Source organism: Hibiscus syriacus, unplaced genomic scaffold (assembly GCF_006381635.1).
Source record: "Hibiscus syriacus cultivar Baekdansim isolate YM2019G1 unplaced genomic scaffold, ASM638163v2 tig00004663_pilon, whole genome shotgun sequence".
NCBI lineage: Eukaryota > Viridiplantae > Streptophyta > Magnoliopsida > Malvales > Malvaceae > Hibiscus > Hibiscus syriacus.
This window is the reverse complement of record NW_024062023.1, coordinates 34727-62168: the sequence shown is the minus strand read 5'-3', so window position 1 is coordinate 62168 and position 27442 is coordinate 34727. Positions and strand designations below refer to the sequence as shown.

At 36.3% G+C, this 27442-nt stretch overlaps 6 protein-coding genes across 6 annotated transcripts; 3 read left to right on the top strand and 3 right to left on the bottom strand.

Moving 5' to 3' along the window:
- The first annotated feature begins 1028 nt into the window (after positions 1 to 1028).
- On the top strand, positions 1029 to 3106 carry LOC120196703 (two-component response regulator-like APRR9). The gene is made up of 4 exons (XM_039198446.1): positions 1029 to 1250; positions 2056 to 2559; positions 2758 to 2904; positions 3005 to 3106. Exons 1-4 carry the CDS (start codon positions 1143 to 1145, stop codon positions 3095 to 3097), a joined length of 852 nt encoding a protein of 283 aa, XP_039054377.1. The 5' UTR covers positions 1029 to 1142; the 3' UTR covers positions 3098 to 3106.
- Positions 3107 to 3900: 794 nt separating this feature from the next.
- Positions 3901 to 17743, bottom strand: LOC120196662. Its single transcript, XM_039198412.1, has 6 exons — positions 17633 to 17743; positions 15329 to 16205; positions 13733 to 15077; positions 13558 to 13641; positions 12485 to 13101; positions 3901 to 4087 (listed from the first exon to the last, which is right to left on the bottom strand). The coding sequence occupies exons 2-6, from the start codon at positions 15994 to 15996 to the stop codon at positions 4033 to 4035; spliced, it is 2769 nt and encodes a 922-aa protein (XP_039054343.1). The 5' UTR covers positions 15997 to 16205; positions 17633 to 17743; the 3' UTR covers positions 3901 to 4032.
- Positions 6387 to 9689, bottom strand: LOC120196671 (uncharacterized protein DDB_G0283697-like). Its single transcript, XM_039198419.1, has 3 exons — positions 9147 to 9689; positions 6664 to 7558; positions 6387 to 6440 (listed from the first exon to the last, which is right to left on the bottom strand). The coding sequence occupies exons 1-3, from the start codon at positions 9649 to 9651 to the stop codon at positions 6395 to 6397; spliced, it is 1446 nt and encodes a 481-aa protein (XP_039054350.1). The 5' UTR covers positions 9652 to 9689; the 3' UTR covers positions 6387 to 6394.
- LOC120196694 (uncharacterized protein DDB_G0283697-like) lies at positions 17561 to 18420 on the bottom strand. The gene is made up of 2 exons (XM_039198438.1): positions 17757 to 18420; positions 17561 to 17627 (listed from the first exon to the last, which is right to left on the bottom strand). The coding sequence occupies exons 1-2, from the start codon at positions 18150 to 18152 to the stop codon at positions 17601 to 17603; spliced, it is 423 nt and encodes a 140-aa protein (XP_039054369.1). The 5' UTR covers positions 18153 to 18420; the 3' UTR covers positions 17561 to 17600.
- Positions 18421 to 19472: 1052 nt separating this feature from the next.
- Positions 19473 to 21895, top strand: LOC120196683 (vesicle transport protein SFT2B-like). Its single transcript, XM_039198429.1, has 6 exons — positions 19473 to 19662; positions 19805 to 19858; positions 20649 to 20722; positions 21105 to 21222; positions 21493 to 21551; positions 21697 to 21895. Exons 1-6 carry the CDS (start codon positions 19582 to 19584, stop codon positions 21773 to 21775), a joined length of 465 nt encoding a protein of 154 aa, XP_039054360.1. The 5' UTR covers positions 19473 to 19581; the 3' UTR covers positions 21776 to 21895.
- Positions 21896 to 22817: 922 nt separating this feature from the next.
- LOC120196600 (succinate dehydrogenase assembly factor 4, mitochondrial-like) lies at positions 22818 to 23171 on the top strand. The gene has a single exon (XM_039198371.1). It carries the CDS (start codon positions 22818 to 22820, stop codon positions 23169 to 23171), a length of 354 nt encoding a protein of 117 aa, XP_039054302.1.
- Positions 23172 to 27442: the final 4271 nt, after the last annotated feature.

Below are 27442 nucleotides of genomic sequence, written 5' to 3'. Positions count from 1 at the left end.
CCGCGTGGGAAAAATTGTTCCAATGCGACATAAAGATATTATAAAAAAAGGGTAATTGTGATGAGCACTATCCAGCCCACAGACAGTCGGAACCCAGCATGGTGCATTCACTTCAATAATAAATAAATCAATTGCACCTTAATTAAATATTATCATCAATAAAACAGGTTAATTTAGAAAACACTATTAAAAATATAGAGATTGCGTATACTTCAAAATTATTTTGGGGTTTATACTTTATACTATTTTATAATATACTTTAAAAATATTTAAGGGTTTATACTTTATACTATTTTATAACAATTATTAAAAAATACACATAAACTAATTTGATCTAATAAAATAAACATATAAGGACTAAATTGAATGATAAAAAATTTGAGAATAAAATAAGTTTATTATACATACAAAAATATGTATTAATTTTGGTTTCTATTTTACAAACATATAAAAATATAATTTTCTAAAATAATTAAGCGGTCTCATACTCTCGGTGATTATATATATATTGTCAATTATTAAGAAAATTCTTAAATAGATACTATATAATAATCAATCTTAAATTACTAAAAAATAGTTTTAACAATATTTATAAAAATAACCATAAAATCTTAAATAATTTTAAAATAAATAGGAAATGAAAAGGTTCTTAATCTTGAAGTCGTGAGATCGAGTTTCATAGAGAACATTTTATAATTTAGAGGTTTTCTACAAAAATTATTCTCAACCTAGTGTTGAAGCGAGTTTACTATCTTACTCCCCTTACCCCATTACACATGGAAGAAGGGACAGTATTTTTTAAGAGCATGATTAGGAACAGTGGGGACAGAACACAGTACTTCATGTCCTTTTACGATTTGTCCTGTTATAGTAATTGCATCACCCTTTCTTTGCTTTCCCAAAAATCTTACAACTAGCTCTACAGTAACTACTGATTCTTACATGTATATATGAACTTCCCACTCTTGTGTTATTCCTTCCTTCATTCAAAACTTTCATTCATTCAAAACTTTCAATCATTCAAAACCAAAAATTTCTCCCTTTCATTAAAAAAAAAAGGTGAAATTTCATTAAGAAAAGTTGTATTCTTTCTAAGAGAAGATCAAGGAAAGTGTGTTTTTTCTGTTTGGTTAAAAAGAAAAATGTATGCAGAGACAGGGCTGTTTTTCCCTTACATGCAGAACTTTGCTGCTCAAGATTTCCAGCAGCTTGGAGATTACTGTAAAACCCAGAAACCCAATGCTTCAACGGTATTGAACATCTCAAGTTCATTGTGTCTTTTTTTTTGTTGCTTTTTCTTTCATTTGCTTCTGTGTTTACTTTGTTGCTTTTAATGGAGCAAAAGAGAAAACTTCTGCTTGTTTCTGCTAATAGTTTCCAGTTTTTGAGTGATTTCAGAGTGTGAAAAATGAAATTTTTGTATTTCTGAAGCTTCATGCTTTTCTGGGTTCTCCTGAAAAGGGAGAAGGTGGGGACTTTACTTAGTTTATTCTCTTGAAACACTTTCTCAGTAACCAAACAAAACAAGTCTAAAATGGGAAAAAAAGTAATCTTTAGATGCTGGAAGCTGGAAAAGGGAAGGAGAAAAGCAAAGAAAAGTTGCGAATATATCTGGAAAATGATTTCCATGTCATGAACTCAGTGTTCTTGAAGAATTCCCCCATTTTCTTATACTTTTCGATGTGGGATTTCACTTTCTATCCGACTCACGTAGAGGAAAAAAAGAAAGAAATTACCACTATTAGTAATATTTCTAGTGACAATCTTCGTAATCGTTGCGACAATATGAACTTGACTTAATTCTGTATTTGGCCAGAATTAGGTATTGTATTTGCACGGATATGTTTCAGTTAGTTATTGTTGAAATGAACTTTAGGTCGATTACGTGATAGGTCGCCGATATTTGAGCCGGAATCTTCGGATTTGAGTTCAACTTGTCTGATGCCTGTATTGATCTTTAACAACTTTAAGCTGAATCATTGTTTAAGAGATCTTATTTATTGGTTAATGGTACTTGTTTTTTAATCTTTGTTTTTCTGTTTGTGCCTAATGTAGAACAACCTGATTCCGACCTCGACGATATCTGAATATTCTCTGGGAGGAGATGGTGATCTGTTCAAAGCTCCAGAACCGATCATCGAGGAACCGGCTTTAGGCCTTGATCCCATGACTGCAGCCATCTCGTTGATCTCGTGTGGTGAAGATGTCATTACTTCACAAGAACTTAAGGCTGCGGACATCGAATCGTTTCGAAACGATCAGCTTTTGGAGGTTCTCTATGAGTGCGAGAAGGATCTGATGGCACAAGCGGCGATCGGAACGCCGCTGGTAGAGATCCTTGATATCAAGATTCCAGTCATGGAAACGGATGGAAACCAAACTCAAGAAAATGAAATGCTCTGCGATGTATCGTTCTCGAAAAGTGTCAGCTCAAGTTGTTTAAGCTCGATGGAATGGATGCAAGAAGCTGCAATCAAGCCTAATTTTCTCGATTTCCCCGGAATGGATTTCGATACCGTTTACGGGATGAGGAGAGCGTTTAGTGAAGGAGATATAAAGGTCAGCCTTAATTATTTTTGCCGAGTTAGCTTTTCGATTCTAAACTCGATTTATTTAGTCGATTGATTACGATCTCAAAAACCAACCCGGATCAAGTGACTCGTAAAGTAAAACTTTAATCCATCAATGAGCATGTATTGTGCCGTTTCCACAGGATGGGGTGGGTGGGTCGTTGATGATACTATGTTTTTATGACAGACTCTTGGCAATGTTAACGTGAGCGTCATCCATTCTCCGGTGGAGCGACCGTTAATCTTCAGCAGCTATTCTACCGAAGATCGAAGAGAAAAGCTCTCGAGATACAGGAACAAAAAGACAAAGAGGAACTTTGGAAGGAAAATCAAGGTAAAAAAGAAAAGAGCACATGTTTTTATTTGTTATGATTGGATATTCGTTTGTCATACCTCTCTGCACTGGAATTCATAATATGGTTTTCTTTGTCCAGTATGCTTGCCGGAAGGCACTTGCCGACAGTCAACCAAGGATCCGCGGAAGGTTCGCAAGGACAGAAGAATCCGACAACCCCAAGAGGCAGTAACTGTTTAGATGACTTGAATAAAATTACCGAGCGAAGCAGGAATGAAGTAGCTAGGACCGATGAGACATTCATATATATATATATATATATATATATATATATATATATATTATTAGATAGGTAATGCTAAATAACCAGAAGCTAGCTCCTATTTTAGCTCCTGAGAAATAGTTGTATCTTGTTCGTCGTAATAACGGAGATGGATGTACATAATGTTTGTTCAATAAAATAGCAAATCCGAAATTTGTACTTTGTTCATATATATGTTCTATAAATGACGATGATGTTTTCTACATCTCTGATCGCATTGATGGGTATGTTTTTCCAAAGTTTTTTTTTAAATTTCTCCTACATTTTGATGATTGGTGCAATTGTGATTGTGTTGATTGGGGTTGAACATAGAATAAAAAAGTAACCAATAAAGAATGGGTCAGGTTTGGTCTTGTCTGGTCATTTCTGAACCAGACTCGTGTCCTTTAAACTAGGGATATGTCTTACCTTTGGAATCATTAACTGCAACCTGAATATTATTATACATAGACTTAACATGTTTCAACAAAAATGGCTCAAAACTCAGAAAGGTAAAACAAATCTCAAACTCCATCTCTCTCGGATTACAGCTTGGGTTTTCACACACTATATCAGAGTAACTTCTCTGTTCATAATCTGCACCAAGTTAACATGAACTACAGATTATTGTTATTTGCAGGCAAATTCATGGGTCTTGAGTTCCCCTTTCTGAACACTATAATATATGCTAACCATACAGACCTCTTGGGGCTCGGGTTGACGACACCAACAGAAAGAACAGATGCAAGGATGCCTAATCCAGGAAACCAGATGGCACAAACTCTTTTTATTTGCTCGATAATGATACGGCAGCAAAAGCAAAAATAAAATGCATGAAATAAAAGAACAATGATATTGAAATTGTCTCAATGTGTATTTTCAGGAGAATGATTTATCAGACTTAAAATTACCGACTCGGATCCCGACTCATTTGATCCAGGAATTTGACTCTCTGATTCTTTAGGAGAATCATTTAAAGGACAACTAACTCCATCACCAGAAGTCTCTCTTTCATTGGCACAGTATACAGAACTATTACCTCCCGTTTTGTTTATATCATTTGAGTTTTCCCCATCAGCGGCCAAACTATCAAGCGACCACACAGAACCTCCAACTACACCCCCTGAATTTATCTGCTCAGACTCCATCTCTTCCGCCTTATTGCCATCTGAAACTGGCTTAGGCACAGGAACCTCTGTGTGTACGTGACCAAAAACAATATTGGGCTGTTCTGATTTCTCGGGAGAAAGGCTATTCAGATGATCTGGTAACTTCCCTTGAATTGAAGCTAGCTGTTCCACATTCTCGACAGAAGTAGCGGCCGGAACAGCTTCTCCTTTCTGCTGATCTGAATCTGGCATAGCTGAATCCACCATTTCTGAATCAAGCATTGAAACCAGCTCCTCTGCTTCGTCTACAATGTGATCAGAACTTTGCTCCTTCCCCTTCTCCTTGGATGCTGAAGTAAATGCTAACATTCCACCATTGACAATTGGGATAGCACCCATTTGTAGCCTCTGTTTCTTGTAAATGGCCATGGCTTTCTTCAAGTCAGAAAACATATGTGAAATACCATCATCAGTTTAGAATCGGAAGTACATAACATCTATTTGTCTCCTTCCAACAAAACTCATTTAAACCCATCTTCTAAAAGAAAAAGGTAAACATAACTATTCCCACCAAAGAAGTAATGCGGAAATGAGCTTCACTAAGTACCTGAAAAACAGTAGCATTAGTTTTAGGAATGAGTGAAGGGCTCAGCACAGCAACGGAGGCATTTTGCACTGGTCGTGTGCCATTCTGAAAAATTTGACAGAAAGGATATTATAAGTAAAAGATCGGCTAAATGAGATGTTGAGAGAGAATTATAGAAAGTGTTCTCTACCTTCAAATTCACAAACATTTTTACATCTTTAGCCAAATCTTTACTTTTCTCCGCATTCAGTAAACCCATACACTGATCATATAGCTCAGAACCAGCTAGTTCTGCTGAAATGTCAAGCTTAGAAAGATAAACCTGACAAAAATGGGCATCATGATCTTCGCTTGATATTTTGGAAGAATCGGGTGCCTTGTGTGGAATCTCAGGTGAAATCCTAGAAGATTCTTTAACTGGTGAAATGACAACAGATCTTGTATCAAGACCTTTCACCTGAACACCATCACTGCCATTCTCATATTGAGACCTTTGACAATCCTGTCGGTCATAAACATCATCAAGAGGAGCCAGCCGAGGATGGTCCTCTTTCGGAGATGTTGAGGGCAAGTCAACATGAGCATTTTGTCCTTTCCACACACCTGAACTGGTGTCACATCCTCGACCATTCACTGGATGCCTATTCTGGTCCCATTCACCCCTGAACATGTGTGCTTCATCCCTAAAAATAACATTGTGACCATCCCAACCAAGAAAATGAGCAGGACCAGGGCCATCCATCGTATTCTGCCAGCCCATTGGACGCATATGATTGTTAAACCTTTCAGCATCAGGTATGTGATACGGAATCCCAGAGTGATTAACTTCCATTGAGGGTCTAACACCAAACAGAGATGGAGAAGGAAATTGTGGCATCATAGCTTGAAAACCTCCATGGGGTGGCCCAGGTTGGAACGGAATGAAACCATTTGGAACAGGTGGTGACCAGTTTGGGGCACCCCTCCAAGCATTTGCATGCCCTCTTCTAACATTCAGATCACCACTCCTCTTGTAACAGCCACTATTATTGAATCTATTATATTCTTCTGGAGAACCTATGAAAGAAGGGCTGCCAACTCCAGTTCTTAGATCAGGTGGCTGAGTATTCAAAGATAAGCTGCCCTGACCAGCTCTATTATAAAACACAGAATCTGCTTGAGAGGATCCATCCAAAAGAGGCTTCTCAGAGTGTAGATCTCGACAAAGTCTATTGTCCTCATCTCTGCCACCAACAGAGGCACTGCTCCATCCTGTCTCATCTATATCAAGACCCCGCCTAACACCACTTCTACTCAAATATCTACGCTCAAGACTTGTTGGTCGAGATTTTTCCATCATGCTCAATGGGGATGCTTTTAAACTCAAGGACCTCTCAAACTCCCCAGAGTAGCCCTCATCCACCCTACTTGATTTCTCCGTGGATCTATACCTAGCACCTCTGTCAGATGTTTCAGAAAAACTAGTCACCTCTCTTGATGAAGCTGCATTGGACTTCTTCTCTGTCATTGAATATCTATAATTCGAATCTTGTTTCAAATGTCTGAAAGAGAAAATAACTTTATTATTCTCAATAAATCACTTGGGAGAGTGATAGGGCCATTCCCACAAGCACAAAAAACAAATAGCATGCCACAGACAATGAGAAGGTACAATCAGTTTAACTTGTCCAACAAGAATCAGAAAATCTGATAAAAGTTTCCACCTCAATAGCATACCATACGTTATTTAGACAGTTCATAATTTGAACCATAGAACAAGAAATCAATCATATTGAAGAGGGTGTGATAAAGAAACAAAGTACCTATACTCATCAGTCCCACCGTGGGAACTTGAGCTGGGAGAAGACCTCCTTCTGCTGCTAACCATAACTGCATCTAAATTGGCTGGACGTGACTGAGACCTTCCCCTATCAGCATCAACCTCAACTCTACCAGAAGTCAATTTATTTTCCATGTCTGAATAGTGTACCTTGGCCCCTCTAGATTTTGTATCAGTACCATCATCTCGATCATTAGGAGATCGCTTCCTTCCCTTACTATCTTTGTATCTAGCACTCCTCCGTTCATCATGTAACTCATCCCAGTCACAATCTCTATCCTTGTCCCGATCACTGTAACGACGATCACGTTCTCGATCTCGATCAAGATCTCGGTCCCATTGAGAATCATAATCACGATCACGGTTGCGGTCACGTTCTCGATAATGGTCACGATAACGTTCACGCTCGTGTCCCATGTCTCGCTCTCTATAATGCTCACGATCACAGTCTCTATCATGGTCACGATCACACTCTCTATCATGGTCACGATCATACTCAAAGTCACTATCTTGAGCCTTGGACTTCTTCTGCTGACCTTTCACATCATCTTTTCCATCACTTAAATGCTTCTCACTAGACTTACAATTACCATGTTCACTTACTGATCGATCATCTCTCAACTTATCACCTTGCCATTTGTCTTCACAGTCTATGTCTTCTTGATATTTGTCCTTGTATCTTTCATCCTTATGCTTCTCATCTTTCACTCTGCCACCTTTGCCAGTACCATTGCTTACAGACAACTGTCCGTCCAAGTTATCTCCTTTATCTTCCAGACACTTATCCCCATCACCAGAAGCATCCGTCCTTATCCTAAGTCGTCTATCAAACTGGCTCTCTGATTCAGGACTTTTCAACCGATCTAGTACATCTGGATCTTAAAGAAAAACTTAGACATTACCAAGAATATTTAAGAGCCTATTAATAGAAAACACCTCAGAAGTTAATGTTTGATTTCAACAAATATTACAAAAAAACTCCTCTGACAATACTGACTCGGTAATGATCATACAGGTTATCATTTTTTGCAAACAGAAGCGCGAATCTATAGGAAGTGCACGTAAGCATAGAACACAAAATGAAAAGCAATCCAAAGCAAAATAAGAAATCTAAATACAAACAGAAAACTGAAAGATCACAGACTTAATATTAGATTTAAAAAACATACAAGTAAATTATCTAGTCTACAAGCTAACAATATCATTAAATCTGTGTAAAATCAGAAATAAAGTGACTCTCAAAATCCTGACGCATCTTGACATAGCACTAACATATTTGAGCTAAACAGCAAAACTATTTTATATTAGGCCTCAAGTAAAGGCCAACTCACCGCACTAACTAAAACAGAAGTTGGGAAATTGATTTCAAATATTTAGAAAATCACATAAATGCACTTCAAGTGTACATGAAGTGCGACAACTCCAAGCTTAACCCAGCAGATTTTCCTCTAAATTTACATATAAATGATACTCTTATCCAAAACAGAGAACCATGTACGGAAAAGTACTTTTAAAACAAAACTCTGCAGCTAATAGAAAATTACATATTGGAGACCAATGTAATCTTCAAAATTGGATTCCTAGAAAACAAGTACCTAGAAACAGGAAGCAAGCCAAAAGGAATATTAACTGGGAAAGGCTAATCAACAATTTCAAGTTAACACAGAAGATAAATATTGAAGGGGGAAAAAAGCAACCTAATTCTGGTCCATAAACCAGTGGTCTAGGAACTCAGACACAAGGTGCATCACAATGCAGAAAAAAAGTAATACACCAAGTTTTAAGATCAGTTATTAGTTGCTTTATCACAATACTTAGAAGGCCATAAAAATACAAAATGCACACCTTCCCACAGCCATAAGAACTAATCGGTAGCAACAATATTCACCCTTTAATTTCAACTATGTTACCTACTTTATAAATTCCTCAACCCATCCTCTCATCATGCAAACAAAACATCTATTTTTACTATTTGCTTCTTGCAGAAAATAAGAGTTCATAAATCAGATAACCGTTGGCACTTTGGTTTTGAATTTAACTTGCTCAGTCAACTTGGCATGCTTTCTGAGAGTCTATATAATTATTTATATACACACACACAAAACCGTAGGTGTATGTATGAGACATTAATTAAGACTGACTAGTCATTAATTACAAATGCAAAAGTTTCTGAAGATTCTTTAGTGCAGTCCAACTCAAAAGGCAAGTTATAAAGTTATGTAACAATAGATAATATCCCTATTTCGATAAAGCTACATAACAAGTTATAAAAGTTCTGCGATTCATAAATACTGTCCCTATATAACAATCAATATATAATTAATCGCAATATATACTAAAAATAGTATAACAATCAATCGCAATATATAGTACCCAACAGAAAGAAAAACACCAGAATAATTAGTAATGCGCAATTGCACATGCTAAATTGACACTAAACAGCCAACAAACAATAAGTTATCTTACCAGTTCTTTCAGCGGATTGTCTCACAGGGCGGTGTTCCTCGCTCTCAATCGACCTATCACTCTTTTCTTCTTTAACTTTCTTTTCTCTCTCCCTTTCCTCCTTTCTACTAGATTCTCGATGCCTCCCCTCACTTCTACTCCTCTTTGTATCATCTCCTTCTGCATCCTCTCGTCTTTTACTCTTCGATTCACTAGAAGTCCTGGACTTCTTATCGCCTTTACCATCATCTTCACCTCCATTCCATCGGTCACTTGCTCCATCATCCACCTTCTCTCTACGGCGCTTTGAGGAACTGTGCTCCTCCATATAATCTGCATTCCCCGAAATCCATAGGTCTTTGCCGGTATCCTTGGAGTCCTGCTTTCTCTTCTCACCGGATCCAGGCTTGTTCTCCTCCTTAGTTTTTTTCTCCTCCTTTAAGCCCGAATCTCTCTCCGTATCCGAGTAGTCCCTAGCATCCCTGGAACTATGCTTGCTGGATTTGTGTCTTGAACTTCGCGGCATCACCGGAGCACAACTACGGGAACTCAAAAGCAATCAAACCGGAAACAATAAAAAACCCTCCGAATAAAAAAGAAACACCAACCTCATATCAACATTCAATATAAAAACCCTAAAATCGAATCTTTCAATATAACCAGCGTCGATTCTCGGAAAAAAAGACAGAAATGACGGTTGAAACCCTAATTGCACGGAATAAGAGTGAAGGTGGCGAAGAATGGAGGCGAGTGGAGGCGGTTAAGATAACGAGATCGAGAATGGGGGAAATAACGAGGGAATATAGGGTTAAAGAATTTGGGGGCGTTTTTGGGAGGAAATGATAAAAGATGATGTGATTTTGAAGAAGTGAAGAAACCAGGTTGCGCCCTTGTGTTTTAATGTTTTCTTAAAATATAATTCAGTTAATTAGACTTGAAGTAGACTTGGGATAATTTTGTCAAATGACATGGTTAGCCCTTGAGATTTAATAGTATCACTGTTTTGTCCTTTACTTGGTGGCTTATTTAGAGAAACATTAGGTTAAAATTTATCGTAGCAGGTTAGGTAAAGCCATTCTCAGATAATTACGATTTTTTTAAATCCGCTACTTGTTAGGATAAAAAGTAGTGGTGTGCAAAAATAAATGACCCGGTTGATCAGATCCGTTGACCTTCAGACTTGAATTTAAAAAAATTGGGTAATTTTCTAAAAAAATTACCCGGGGTCACAAAATTAAATTTTTCCTGGTACCCGATTACTCGAGTACACGGTTAGGTATTTTTTAGGATAAACTACCTATTTGGTTACTTATATATTATATAATTTATGTTTTGGTCCCTCGATTATTTTTTTTTTCAAAATTATACCTAATGTTACGTTTTGATTCTGTTTTGGTCACCCATATTTAAAAATAAACAATGATGCTAACATGACAATTTTTAATTATGTTTGGACGTTGGAATAAATTTTTTTAATTATGTTTGGATGTTGGACTATGTAATTTGAAATTTCGAACATTTAAAATTGTGTGTGTCTTTTTAATTAATAATTTGAAGAAAAAAACCCAGGTATTCGGGTACCCAAAATACGGGTACCTACAAAATCTGGGTACCCGCAACATCCGGGTCAAGACGCGAGATGAGAAATCAATTACTCGAAGATCCTGGTACCCGCACTTCGGGTACCCGAATTTGCACACCCCTAATAAAAAGGATATAAATTAAAAATGAAAATTTGAATTAAAATAAAATAAATCTATTTGTGTCTAAAAAGAGAGATATTTTATGTTAGCACACATCTATCATATATAAATTTATCGTGGTAGGTAAAATCATTCTCAGATAATTACCAAACTTATATTAAAATTGTAATTTATTAAGATAAAAAATAATATAAATAAAATTAAAATTTGAATTACAATAAATTAAGTTTATTGTGTTTAAAAAGAGACGTGTTTTATGTTAACACGCATCTTTAAATATGCATATTTCTTTTGATATAATAAATTTATTATTTTTAATCTTTATTTAATTAATCCATATTCGATAATTATGTATAATTTCAAAATGTCATCAATAACTATTAATGACTCTCATAATAAAAAATATCGTCCTATTAAATAACAATTTTGACAACATTATATTCATATGAAAACATTTTACTAGACACTGTAAATTTTAGTTTGTTCCTCTGAAGAATTTTTATGCATCTTTATTTCCTTTCTAGTACTTAATTAGATTTTTCGGACCATTCATGAAATTTTAAATTAATGCAAATATCAATGCTTTTATATTAATTTCAAATTTTATTTTGATATATAAATTTCTTTCGTAGTTTTTAATATTATTTTAAAACATTTTTACTCTTTCAAAATATAAAATATTTAGTTTTTATACTATAAAAATTAAAATTAATAAAAAAAATTAAATTTATTTAATTTAAATAAATCAACTAAATATTTTAAATTTATAAACCATAAATCACTCGAATACTATTAATCTTTCGGGCATCCTTCGTAAACCATAATCATCTTATTCGGAATTTAAAACAACTGAATCCAATAAGCAACGACAACATCAGTGGCTTGGATGTTGAGAAATAATTGGATGCTATAAATACCACCTGTATCATCCATCAATGGATGCACATGAACTAAGCTTCCAATATAAATGTACAAAAGCGTATCAAGTAATGCTTGAATTATGATACATATATAACAAGATATGTGGATGATGTGCTACACATGTCAAAATCAAGTTATAAAACATTTTAGGACAGTCCAAACTTAACCCAAAACTGAAATATATACCATTTTAGTCCATCCCCAACATCAAATGCAGTGCATCTCCGTTCATTCCTCTTAAATAACAATAAAAAAAGGTAAATTATCGACTATCTTTAGAACAAGTGGTTAAAAATTCTCATAATACTCATTATAAGCAAAATTCTCCTACCCTCTCCTAGGTAAAAATTGTTCAAAAAAATAAAAATAAAAAAGGGTAAATTACTTGGATAGTTCCTGAACGTTCAGAACACTTACATTTTGATTCCTAAACTTGTGGCATTTTATAAAGACAATAACCAGAGATGATTTAGGAAGAAACAACAAATGTTAAATGCATCAAAAATAGAACACAGCAGAACAACAAGCGGAGTATATAAATCAAGATGCAAGGATGCCTACTCCAGGAAATCAGATGGCATATCTCATTTTATTTGCTTGATAATGATAGGCGACAAAAAGAACAGGAAAATCATGAATTAAAATGATGCTCATAAAAGAACAAAGATATAGAAATCGTCTCAATTTGTACTTTCATGAGAATGATGTATCTGACTTAAAATTACGGACTCAGACTCGTTTGACCCTGATACCTTGGAAGAATCATTTAAAGAACCACTAACTGAATCACCAGAGGTATGTATTTCCTTGGCACAGTACACAGAACTATTACCTTTGGTTTCGTTTATATCGTTTGAATTTTCCTCATCGGCGGCCAAATGAACAGCATCTGCTGCATTATCAAGTGACCGCAAAGGATCTCTGACTACATCCCCTGAATTCATCTGATCGGTCTCGGACTCTTCCGCCTCATTGCCATTCAAAACTGGTTTAGGCACCTCCGTGTTCATGTGGCCAAAATCAGTATTTAGCTGTTCTGATTTTTCTGGAGAAAGGCTATCTGGATGATCCAGTAACTCCCTGCTTTGGGTTGAAACTAGCTGTTCCATATTCTTGTGACGGGTAGCAGTTGGAACTGCCTCTCCTTTCCGCTGATCTGAATCTAGCATCTCGGAATCCACCATTTCTGCATCAGAAATCGGACCTGGCTCCTCTGCTAGGTCTACAACATGATCAAAACTTTGCTCCTTCCCCTTCTCCTTGGTCGCTGAAGTAAATGCTATCGTTCCACCATTGACATTAGGGACAGCACCCATCTGTAGCTGGTGTTTCTTGTAGTGGTCCATGGCTCTCTGTAAGTCGGAAAACATAAGTGAAACAACATCATTAGTTTAGAATCAGAAGTTGCAAGCTGAAGTAGAATTTACTATATTTAATCTGGGGGAGGATATGTCTCAACATTCCAGACAGTAGCTGAAGAATCTTGTTGCTCATAAGTATTAGAAATATTATAAATTAGTACGGACCTTTAGGTCCAAAAAAAGTAAACCGCTGAGAAAGGAAACATTCCCCAGGCCATATTTTTGTAAAACATTTCATAATTCTATTCCTCCGGTAAACTTCTATAACCATTATTTCCTACTTCCGGATGAACGTCATCCCCCCCCGGAAAAAGATAAGAAAGAGAGACAAAGTAAAAGAACAGAAACCAAGATCAGGTACGTTTAACTCTTTTGACCAAAGAAGTAACAGAAAAGAAAGATCTTAGATACACATGCACATATACATATACGAGCTAACCCAAGTACCTGAAAAACAGAAGCATTAGCTGGAGGAATGAGTGAAGGACTCAGTAAAGCAATGGAAGTATTTTGTACTGGTCGTCCACCATTCTGAAAGAATATGAGAAAAAAGGGTATTATAAGTCAAAGATCAGCAAAAATAGATATTAAGACAAAATTGTGTAGGAAAAGGGTTCTATACCTTCAAATTCACAAGCATTGTTACATCGTTAGACAAGTCTCTATTTCGCTCCACATTCATCAAAATCCTACACTGATCATACAGATCAGAACCAGCTAGTTCTGCTGAAATGTCAAGCTTGCAAAGATAAGCCTGACAACAGCGAGCATCATCATCTTCGCTTGATATTTTAGAAGAATCAGGTGCCTTATGTGGAATCTCAGATGAAAATCTAGAAGATTCCTTAACTGGTGACAAGACATCAAATCTTATCTCAAGACCTTTCGCCTGAGCACCATTATTGCCATTTTCATATTGAAACTTTTGACGTTCTGGTCCATCATAAACATCATCAAGATTGACCTGCAGATGATGGTCCTCTTTCTGAAATGTTGCAGGTAAGACAGAATCACCATTTTGTCCTTTCCACACATCTGAACCAGTATCCCATCCCCGACCATTCACTGGATGCCTACTCTGGTCCCACTCGGGGTGCCCAAACAAGTGCACTTCATCTCTAAAACTGACATTGTGGCCATCCCAACCATGAAAAGGAGCAGGACCAGAACCATCCATCGTATTCTGCCAGCCCATTGGGCGCAAATGACTATTAAACCTTTCAGCATCAGGAATATGATATGGAATCCCAGAGTGATTAATTTCCATTGAGGGTCTAACACCGAACAGTGATGGAGAAGGAAACTGTGGCAACATAGCTTGAAAAGCACCATGGGGTTGAAATGGGATGAAACCATTTGGAACAGGTGCTGACCAGTTTGGCGCACCCCTCCAAGCATTTGCATGCCCTCTTCTAACATTTAGATCACCACTCTTGTAACGACCACTGTTATTAAATCTATTATCTTCTTCTAGAGATCCCATGAAAGAGGGGCTGCCAATGCCAGCTTTTAAACCAGGTGGCTGTGAAATCAAAGATGAGTTGCCCTGACCAGCTTTATTATAAAACACAGAATCTGCTTGAAATGATCCATCCAAAAGAGGCTTCTCAAGAGGTAAGTCTCGACTAAGTTTATTATCCTCCTCTCTGCCACCAACGGAGGCACTACTCCATCCCAGCTCCTCTATATCAAGACCCCGCTTAACACCACTTCTACTCACATATCTACGCTCGAGACTTGTTGAAGGAGATCTTTCCTTCATACTCATTGGGGAAGCTTTTGAACTTGAGAACCTCTCAATTGGTAACTCCCCAGAATGGCCCTCATTTACCCTATTTGATTTCTCCATGGATCTGTACTTAGCACCTCTCTCAGGTGTTAAACTAGTTACCTCTCTTGATGAAGCTGCTTTGGACTTCTGCTCTGCCATTTGATCTCTATAATTCGAATCTTCTTGTTTCAAATGTCTGCAAGAGAAAATAACTCAATTATACTGAAAGCACTTTGAAGCGTGGTGGGGCCATACCCACGAGCACGAAAAATAAGTGATATGCCACAGACAATGATAAGGAAAAAATCGGTTTGTTTTGTCAAACAATAATCTGAATATCTGATAGAATTTAAGAGCTCAATGTCATACATTATTTACTCAGTTTAACATTTAAAACATAGAATGAATCAACAATATTGACAAGGGCATGATAAAGAAGCGAAGTACCTATACTCATCAGTCCCACCATGGGAAATTGTGCTGGGAGAAGCTCTTCTCCTGTTACTGCCTGTAGCAGCATCAAAATTGGCAGGGCGTGACTGAGACCTTCCCCTATCAGAATCTACCTCAACTCTACCAGAAGTTGATTGCTTCCTTCCCTTACTATCTTTGTATCTTGCACTCCACCGTTCATCATGTTCATCACGGTCATGATCTCTGTCCTTGTCCCGATCACTGCAATGGCGATCACGTTCTCGATCTCGATCCCATTTAGAATCATAATCACGGTCATGGTCATGATCACGGTTGCAGTCATGTTCTTGATAATGATCACGGTTGCGGTCATGTTCTTGATAATGATCACGGTTGCGGTCATGTTCTTGATAATGATCACGATCAAGATCACGATAACGCTCATGCTCCTGGTCGCACTCCCGGTCCCTGTAACGCTCGCGCTCGTGGTCTCTATCACGATCACGCTCTCTATCATGGTCACGATCACAATCACGCTCACGCTCAAAGTCACTATCTTGAACCTTGGACTTTTTCTGCTGAACTTTCTCATCATCTTTTCTATCCCTTAAATGCTTCTCACTGGACTTACTATTAGCAAGATCACTTGCTAATTGATCACCTCTCAGTTTATCATCTTGGCACTTGTCTTCACAGTTCATTTCTTCTCGATACTTGTCTTTGTAACTCTTATCCTTTGCTCTTGCATCTTTTCCAGTATCACTGCTTATGGACAACTGTCTTTCCAAAATGCCTCCATTATCTTCCAAATGCTTATCACCATCATCAGAAACATCTCTCTTTTTCCTAAGTCGTCTCTCATGTGGGCTCTCTGATTTAGGACTTTGCAACCGATCTGGTACATGCAACTCTGAAATGACAAAGAACAGAGATATAACGAGTTAGCACTTCAAAGTCCCTTCACGTCATATTTTATCACCTTCTAAAACTTCCTTCAAAGTCCCAACATACCATTTATTGAGATTCGAAATGCCATCATCATGGCAATACCTTCATTACCTTCAAGTTATTTGAGGCTCAACTGGAGGATAAAACCAGACCCTAGATTGTGAATGTACATAGGATCCCTGCAGGCTCGGACCAAACTTAGCTAAACAAGGTTTCCTAAGTTGGAAATTGGTTTCATACACTTTGAAAAACACATATAAATGCACTCCTAAGTGTAAAAGAAGTGTGGCAACTACCAGCCACCGAGTAAATTCTCCATGGAATTTACATACAAATTATTCCCTTATCCAAAACAGGAACCATGTGCGTAGAAGTACTTTTAAAACAACACTCTGTAGCTAATAGAAAATTAAATATTGGAGACCCCAATGAAATTCTCAAAATTGGATTCCCTTCAACCTAATTCCCATAAACAAGGAAACCAGTTAATAGGAATATCTACAGTCGAAGGCTAACAAACAATTTCAATTTAATGTTGAATATAAAAAATTAAAAGATAAGGAACATAATCCTGGTCCATACACCATCGCTCTAAGGCCTCATACACAGGGTGTTTGTCAATGTAGAAAGAGAATAAAGCACCAAGTTTTAAGGGCAGACATTAGTTGCCTTATTACCTTATTCAGAAGGCTATAAGACAATGCAAAAGCCACACCTTCCCAACATCATAAGAACTAATCAGTAGAAACAATCTTCTTCCACTAACTTCAATTATGCCTCAGCTACTCTTTAGGTTCGTCAACTCAACCTTTCATCCTCCAAATAAAACATCTACTTTTCCTCTTTGCTGCATGCAGCAACTAAAGTTCCTAAATCAGATAACTCTTGACTCTTAAATTTATGTGGTTTAAATTTAAACTTCCTCATATAGAAATATCAACTCAACATGCTTTCTGAGAGTCTCCACAGACACTCAACCGTGGATACATTTGTGAGATATTAATTAAGACTAGTTTTCCACTCACATCTGTTGATTAAAAGTTAGTAATAGAGGGGATGGCAAATATATTCTTTCTACATAGTGAAAACGACTACTCATTAATTACATATGCAAAAGGTTCTAAAGATCCTTTACATAACAATCAATAGTGTCCCTATTACATAAAGTTATAAAGTTATATAAAAGTTATAAACTTATAAAGGTTCTGAAATTACATAAACATTATCTCTATTCAGTGCAGAATATGGTATCTCCTAAAACCACGCCAATAAACAGAAAAGGGGTGGGGGAACTAACATAACAATCAATAGCAATATACAGTACCTAAAAAAAAACACGAATTTAGGAACATTGCTACTAAACAACCAAGAAATAATTAGTTATCTTACCAGTCCTTTCAGCGGAATGTTTCAGAGGGCGGCGTTCCTCACTCTCAATCAACCTATCACTCCTTCCTTCTTTATCTTTTTCTCTCTCTCTTTCCTCCTTTGTACTTGATTCTCGATGCTTCCCCTCACTTTTACTTCTCTTTGTATCATCCCCTTCGGCACCCTCTCTTCTCTTACTCTTCGATTCACCTGAAGTCCTGGACCTCTTCTCTCCTTTACCATTATCTTCATCACCATTCCACCGGTCGCTTACTACATCGTCCGCCTTATCTTTGTGCCGCTTTGAGGAACTGCAGTCATCCGCATAATCGCCATTCTCCGAAATCCATAGGTACTTGCTGGTATCCTTGTAGTCGACCTTTATCTTCTCAACCGATCCAGGATCCTTTGAAAACCTACCACTGTTCTCTTCCTTACTCTTTTTCTCCTCCTTTAAGCTCGACTCTTTCTCCGAATCTGAGTAGTCCCTATCATCCCTATAACTATGCTTGCTAGATTTGTGCCTTGAACTTCGCGGCATCACCGCAGCCCAACAAAATCCTTACCGGAAAATAAAAAATAACAATAGAACACAAAACCCTCTGAATCAAATAAGAAACAGCAATATCAAATCAACACTCAATATAGAAACCCTAACATAGAATCTGTCGAGGTGGCTAACGTCGATTCTCGAAAAAGGGACGACAAAAATGCCGGTGGAAGCCCTAATTGAGCAGAATATGAGTAAAGGCGGCGGGAATCCTCACGGCGAAGAAGTAACGGTGAACTGAAAGAATATATTGGCGGAAAGTGAAGACGCGGGCGGGGCTGTTTAGAAAATGAGATTGAAAATGAGGGAAATTACGAAGGAGGGTAGGGTGAAAAATTTTTGGGGGTTTGAGTTCGACGAAGGATGCTGAGGGTGTTTTGGGGAAGTTGTCATTGTGTTTTAATGGGCTCGTTTTTGGTTCGTACAATTCGAGCTACTTTGACTTGAAGTGGACTTGGGATGTTTTGTCGATCTGACAGGATTAACCCTTGAGATTTACTTGTATTACGATCTTATCCCTAAGTGTTAAATATTCATTTTGATTATCTTTAGTCTCTAATCATCTTTCTCACACAGTTAATCTTATAGTCTACTATCACAATTATGGTCAAGCCACTATACTAAAACCATCGTACCCATCCATCCATGTGTTTTAGTAGGAGTCTTAAAAGAAATGTGTACAGTTAGTTAATATTATCATTAGTAAGCTTATGTTTGTATATTTATCTTTTAATAATTTGTGATGACTATAAGTTAATATTTATTCAAATTGTTTTAAATTTTGATAACATACATATACCTTGTATACATAACTACTCGAATTCAAGATCTTTAAAAAAATATCATTCTATTTTACCAGAGACCCTTATTGAATTCTACGTTTAATGTAAATTATAAATAAAATATTAAGAACTCTAAATCATTTTGTTTGAAGCGTGTTATTGGATTAGTGGTTACCGAAGCAAATACGATGGTTTGAACAATATAGTCGCTTTATTAAAATTGTGGTAGTATGCATAAAAGGTTATTTACGGGTTAAAGATGGATAAAAGTAGATTTTACATTGAACTAAAATGAAATTATCTTAAAATTTAGGTGATCAGTTACTTTATCACTAACATCGTTAGGGGTTTGATGCTTAGATGATTAAACTGAATAGTTTCTCTAAAAGTGGTGACTAAATTGGGAGTTATTTAGACCACAATAAAATCATTTTAAATGCTGGGTCACCATATGGTAGTTTAACCTATTTCTAGATAAATAATAACTATAATAAAAGTTTTCCTTTATGTTTTTTTTTCAAGCGGCATGTTCTGATGACTAGCTAATTTAATTAGAACAAAACAGTAAGAAAACGGGAAAAAGTAAAAAGAATCCGAAGAACAGTTAGGAGGAATTGTGAAGAATTCGAAGTTCAGAAATGTGGAATAATGATGAAGAGAGAACCGAAAGCTTCTTAGATGAAGAATCTGAAGGCTTATGCTCGCTATCTGCGACGCAGGTAATTCTGTTATTTTTCTTCATTCGTTCATTCCTTTCTTCTTCTTTGTTTTCCTTTTCAACACTTTGAATTCCCACTTTCTTCAGATTCCATGTTTCATTTCTCAGCAATTCAATTTTTGGGTATTTATTGTTTGATGCAGAGATTATACGCATCCGCCGCTTGTTTACTCTCGGGTATTGTTCTTATGTTTCTGGTATGATCATTCAATTCTTCCTCATTTGAAATTCTAATTATCGATGAAAATTTCAGTTTGGGGGCTCCGAAACATTATGATTTTAGGTTTCAGCTAGTATTAGGCATTGTTGATTGGTAATATCTTTATAGTTCATGAATTCTGGAGACTTTCAGTTGTAGCTCTTAGGGAAAGTGCTGCACTTTGGATAATTGAAAGTTCATTGTTACCCAAAGAACTGGGAAGGCTTATCACAAGTTAAAACAGCTGCAGTAGCAGAAACACCACCATTAAAGATGAAAATTTACGTTTTGAATAGTCTATTCAACAATTCCCCCATTTATATAGCAGATATCCTTATTGTCAAAGTCAGTTGAAATCCTAGTGACATTACCGGATAGTCTCGCAATGCAATCGTACAAGGTCATGCACGGTTCTTTGTTTCTTCTCATACATTCTACTATTTGTCAGTGAAGATCATGTAGATATAGTCACTCTTAACCGATTCTTTAGGTCCAAATCCAAACAAATTCACGGGTTTGTCTTCAAGGTGTTTAGGAATGCCACACAATTCAAGAACTTTATCCCAGATTTGTTTGCTAAAAGCATAAGGGGAAAAACATATGGTCTCGAGTTTCCTCCTCACTTCCACTAAAAAGAGCAAAACTGTATCAAGTTCTAATTGTAATGCAAGTCCTTTACATGTTCATCTTGGGGAATGATACAGCCAGTTGCAATTGTAAAGCAAGCTCCTTATTGGTATTTGATTACTTTATGACATTATCTTTCAACTTTTTTGTTTCTTTTGCAGTCATTTGTTGTGTTTGCCATACCCATCAAATTTGCATTGTTGTTCACCTTCGGAAATGTGTTGGCAGTTGGAAGGTAGGTTGATTGGTGCCCTCATTCTAGCAGAACTCTCAACAAATGTTTTGGGTTTAATTGTCATAAATGTTGCTTCTGAACACCATAACAAATGAATAGCATTTCAAACTTTAACGATCATCACCCTTGAGTGCCGCATAACTGGCATAACTTTGTGTCTAGACTTTTATATAGTGCTCTCGAAACCAATTTTATCAATCCTGGCAATCTAGTAGTCCACCACAACTCTATTAATGTTTTGTCAATGAAACAGTCAAAATGAATCAGGCTTATATAAATAATGAAGTACGGTGATGAATAGTTCCTTTAATAGTTCAGCATTATTAAATTGATTGCTGCTCAAGATTTCTCATATTTTTTACTTTGTGATACTCTCTAACAGCACAGCATTCCTCATGGGACCCGAGCAACAGCTACGAATGATGTTTGATTCTGTTCGAGTTTACGCTACAGCTGTTTACATTGGATTTGTTGTTCTTGCTCTCATTTGTGCGTTATGGGCAAGTTTGCTACCTTGAACCTGTGATGTTAAGTTCCAGCAATCTTTAGTGATTGAAAGAAGTTTGAATCTACGAAAACCTCATAGATCGAGTATACAATATTCCGAGTAATTCATAATAGTTTGATGTCAAATTGTTTAAACTTTAAACCTCAGTAACTAAATTTTCCGATACAAAATTGCTAAACTGTTTACGTTTTGTTACTTTCAGCCTTTTACAGTATGAGAACTATATTCAGAATGTCATGTTCTTGAACTTTTGATATGGCAGATTCACAGCAAGATTTTGACATTACTTGCAGTCATATGTGAGATTTGTGCCCTTGTCTGGTAAGTTGGCCTCTCACATTTATCCTCTTATTTTCTGTAAACATCTCTGTATTTTCCTCGGTTTCCTTCGAGGAGTAATTCATATTAATGCTTAATGTTTGATAACTAGACTGTTTATATCATTGTACTTCGAACTTTCCTTCAGGTACTGTCTGAGCTATATTCCATTTGCGAGGAGAATCGTTTCCGACCTAATGATCCGATTTTGTGACACCGAGCTTTAGATTATGTAAAAGGGAAAACACCATTCATCTAAGAACTTCGGGGTGCATTGATTTTTGCTTTGTTCACAGTGTTCAAGTACGATATTGGTTGCTAGAAAATGTTGTTTCTCAGGTTGCTTTGTTTATCAAACATCATTGTGTACCATACTTTTTTTTTCTTTATATATTTCAAATTCATTTCTGTTGGTTGCACTCAACATACAATTTTTTTTTTGCATTATTCATGATTCAGCCCTCGAATATTATATTTGTGTTCTCATTTTGGTACTGAACTCTTTTTTATTCACTTAAAACTCTGATTTCATCAAATTAGTTTTTTTAAAAAATAGTGTCATGTCTAGCTTGGTGGAGCATCCACCAATAAATGGTGTTTTTTATGGGTAAATATATCGAATTATGTTCAAATGATATTTTTGTCATTGAAAAGTTATAAAATGATCTACACAACATTAAAAGATATGATGTTAAAAAAGTATAAACTCGTAATTATGATGTTAAAAAAGTATAAAGTCGATTACGAGCGAGAAAGATTAGGGAATCCACACTATGTTTAAAAAGTATAAAGTCTAGTGGGCTTGGCAAATTGGCCCGATTTAGAGTTTGGAAGTTTATACTAAATACTAGTAATGTTTAGGGGTTTTGGTTTTTGGACCCAATTTAGGCTAAGACATGCAGAACAAGACGAAATTTAGTTTTCACACCGATTTTAGAAATAAATTAAGCATTAACGTTTTTCTTTAATATTCAAAATTAAAAATTATTTTCTTAACCAAACAGACTCATTAATTGTCCTTTGGATTTGGTCTGGTCTGAATTGCAAATTGTCCTTTTGGGCCTGAAGGCCATTTTATAGTCTCCAAGTCGCAACAATTTTAGCATAAAAACGTGGCGGCAGCATCGCGTTCCAACACGACGCCGTGCTGGTGTTTCCATTCCCCCAATCCTCTCTTTCCTTTTTAATCCCTTCTTTCTCAGAGAACAAAACCAATTTAGGCTTCAATTCGTTCCCGCATTTTCGTTGCCGCTTGCTAAAGAGCAAAAAATGGCGAAAGCCAGTCTGAGCCGTCTATTCTCGTCGCTATCAAAGCACTCTATTTCCAAACCGTCTTTCACTGGTTTCAGATCAGATTCGGTGACTCGTTTTGCTTCCAACTCGGCGACTCACTTTGTATGCTCCTCCGCTCAGCAATCTCAGTTGAACCATGGAGGAAAGGTCGACGAGGAAGATGGGAAAGCTGTGAGAGGGAATCTTGAATCGAAGAATAAAGAAGAAAGTGAAGGCGTAGATGAAGAAGATCATGTGAATAAAGAGACGGGGGAGGTTGGTGGTCCTAAAGGCCCGGAGCCCACTCGGTACGGTGATTGGGAACGCAACGGTCGTTGCTACGACTTCTGAATATTGAGGTTTTTTCCTTTTCTTTTTGGTAATGTAGTTTGCTAAATTTTTATATCATGAATGTAGAATGAAGTCATGAAGCTAATGCTTGTCCAATAAATTTAGCTCAAAAACATTGAGTTTCAAACCTTGTTGGATTCTCTTCCTAAATTTATAGCTTTGACTGTATAAAAATAGAAAATCTTCATTTGACAATGGCTGCTTCGAGCCAACAATTGGCTCGTTTTAGACTTTAAGTTGCGCATAAAGTACTCGATAAAATGACTCATTCTTTTCGAATGACATCAAGCTGAGACTGCTCCGTTTAGAAAAGCTCAAAACCAGAGGTTATATATTCATATATTTTGACTTCAAATCATTATTTCACCCTATGGTTCCATTTTTCATGCATCAATATGAACATTCTCAAACTCTTCTTCTTCATCATCTTCTTATACTATTACTACTCCTTACACACTGTAACAAGCACCACCAAAGATTCATGAATGGAATCCGTCTGCCAAATCACCAGATCGACGCCACTGATTCTATTCCCGTCATTGGCTGGCAGCCTAAGTCTTGGGGCTGCCCAGGTTTCGATTTATCCTTTAACCATAACTCGGCCCGGACATTGCTTCAGCTGCCTCACTCCAGAAATTTCAGCATTGAAGCGATTGATTATGGTGCACAACAAATATGGATCAATGACCCCAGCAACTGCCTTCCCCGGAGAATTCTCAAGCTCAAACTTTCTGGTTCTCCATTTTCGGTTATTTATTATGAAGATTTCACGTTTTCAGTTGCCCGTTGGATTATTTGAGGTATTGTTTGAATCCGATTGCCTGTCTCAGCGATGGTAATTACACAATTTTTGCTACTTCGATCTTGGTTCTTTGATGTCATTGTCGACTTGCCAATGAGTTGCAACGGGTTCGGTCCCGGTTGGTTGGCCTCTTTATGAAGTCGTGCGGTCGTTGGAAGACGATCTATGGCTAACGTGGAGCAAACCTGAGTGCCGGAAGTGTGAATCTAGGGGGCGGCAAGTGTGGGATGAAAGCCAATTCAACTCATGAAAGTTGTTTGATGTGCGTGTTAATTAGCTAATTAGCTTAAATTAGTTAATTATCTTAATTGACATAACTTATTATATATTTAAAAACAATAAGTATATGTTGGGAGCGTGAATGGGCACTTGATAAACTTTATAACTTACACTATTATTGATACGAACAAAATACGATACAACACTAGCTGTGGTTAGTCATCACTCACAAAAGCTTTTCTGAGCTCTTTTTATCACTCTCTCGTTTTTCCGTCTCACATATATTCATACATACTAAAGCTAATCTACACACATATTTATAGGTGTAGTAAACTGCCTAAAATGCTACTGATTTTTTTCTTATGCCGCCTTAATCTTCTTCATAATTTTGTTGCTACTGCGTCGTCACTCTATTGCCGCTTCAATTTGTGGCTGCTTCAAATTGCTTAATTGTTGAGCATTAAAACTGATATCATTTCTTACCTGCTGCCATACACGTTACTTCCTTCATGTAATTTCAAACTTTGCATGCATACTAGAAAAATCTAGCTACTGTTTCATCATCAAAATGTTACCATGTTTTCAGCTAATCAATTTCTTAAACTGCTTGCCAACTCATGTTAATATTTCATGAAGTTTCCAACCATTCATGAACCATCCATTGTCTTGCCAAAAGTAAGAATTAATATAAGATTTGAATTCTAATACTCCCTCTCAAATCTGATTTTGATTGAAGTGTTTCTTTGAGTTTGTTGAATATTTATGTTTTTAATGGCTTTGTTAAAATATATGTTAATTGATGTTCAATTCTGTAGTAGATTAACTCCACATTTTTATTCTTCACCTGTTTTCGTATAAAGTGATAGTTTTTATCAATATGCTTTCTTTGGCTATGGGAGACTGGATTCTTGGCAAGAGAGATTATGGACTTGTTGTCGACATAAATTTTAGTTGATTATTGTGCTAAGTTTAACTCGTTTAAAATTCTTTAACCACAATGCTTCACAAGTGCACTCTGTTATATATTTTGTTTTACATGTTGAAAGAGCTATTGTTTGTTACTTCTTTGAGGACCATGAAAATGATATTGAGCCAATATGAAATAGATATCCAGAAGTAATTTGTCGATCATCCAAATATCCCTCGTAATCACTATCAGAATAACCAACATATCTCAAAATTCACTTTGTTGCAACCAATGATCTTGTTTTGGTTTCTCCATGAATTTGCTCATCAATCCCACAACATATGTTATGTCTGGTCGAATGATAGTTAGATACCTTAAGCTTACAACGATGTTTTTAAATGTCAGATTCATTGGCTCTCTTGTTGAATTTACACTTAATTTCATGCTTGGTTCTACTGGAGTGGCTACCGACTTGCAATCTACCATTCTGAATTTATTTAAAGTCTGCTCTGTGTATTTCTTTAAAGATATAAAAATTTCATCCTGCATTTGCTTCACCTCGACTCTAAGAAAGTATAACATTTCACTAATATCTGTCATTTCAAATTCTTTAGTTATGGCTTTCTTGATATCATTAAACATAAATGAATTGTTTCTCGTGAAAATCATGTCGTCCACATATAAGCACACGATCAGGATAATACCATTTGCATTCTGTGTTTAAGGAATGTTCGTATTGATTCTTCATGAACTTATTTTTCTGGAAATATTCATTTATTCTTGTGTTATACACTCTTGGAGATTTCTTTAAACCATACAACACTTTTTTCAATCAATAAATTTGTGATAATGTCATTTTTTAATGTATCTAAGTGGTTGCTCGATACAAGCTTCTTCTAGGTAGCCCTTTAGAAATGTTGATTCTACATCCATCTGGTAAATCTTCCATTTGTTTTGTGTTGTAATTGCTGTGAGAAGTCTAATGGTCTAGATCCTTGCCATTGGAGCAAATATTTCTTCGTAGTCTATCCCTTGTCTTTGTTTGTAGCCTTTGGCAATTAGTCTCGTTTTGTGTTTTTCGACCTTTTTTTTAATGCAAGTCTCACATAATTGATTTGGAGAGTTGATCTCTGACAGTCCTTTCACCATGTTTACCTTCGATAATAGCTTCATGCCCAAATCGTAGATGCCACAACCATGAATCATCTTTAATCGTAGTTTTCATGCACCTTCTCTTGATTCAATGTCGATGGTAAAGAAATGATTTCGAGTCATATCAACTTTGACAATTAGTTCTACATCTTTATTTTTATGGTGAGGGATCGATTCTTTATCTCCACTTTGCATCCTTTTTCCATAAGTTGACTATTGTTGATGATGTTACTTTTCAAAGTCGATACATAATAAACATATGAGACATACTTCTTTTGACCATTTTTTTGAATAATAATGACTTCACTTTTGACTTTGACTTCTGCGTGCGAGTCATCTCCAAATGTTACTCTACAATAAATTGTTTCACCTAACTTTACGAATAGCTCCATTCAGTCGCACATATGGTTGTTGTCACAATTGTCGAGATACCAAATATTTTTCTTAAACTTTTCATTTCATTTACGATCGCTTTTATACAATTAATATAATCATCAACACTTTTTGTATTTTTTATATTCAACATTTCAAACTCATCTCTTAGAGATTGTAAACGTACATTTTTTCGACACCTTGAAGAGATGTTTATAAAATCTCTCACACTTATTTTGTGATTTTCGTATCTAATATTTTCTCGAATGTAGATTCATCTACTCTTTGAAAAATAAAAATAACGCTTTATTGTCTTTCGGGATTTCTTCATTGATCAAATTTGCTTCTATCGTTGCATTTTCGAGTTTGGCATAACCTTCTTCGACGACATCCTAATAATCTTGGGAATTAAGTACCACCTTCATTGTATATTACAATTTTCATAGTTCGTCTTTGTTAATCTCGAGATTTGTGATTGAATCATGTTGGTCATTTTCTTCATTGCGTAAACTCGAACCAAGCCCTAGATACCACTTGTTGGAAGTGTGAATGGGCACTTGGTAAACTTTATAACTTAACTATTATTGTTACGATTAAAATACGATACAACACGAACACAATATTAGTTGTGGTTAGTGTAACCCCCTAGACCCGGCCTATGCGTTTCGACTAAGTCTAGTGGATCACATTATGATTCTTTAAGACATTTTTTCGAAACCGTTATTCAAACAATGTAAAATCACATTATAAATGACATGAAATTATAATAAATCATACTATCAAAACCTAACTTGTAAATATAATACCAATAAGTAATAA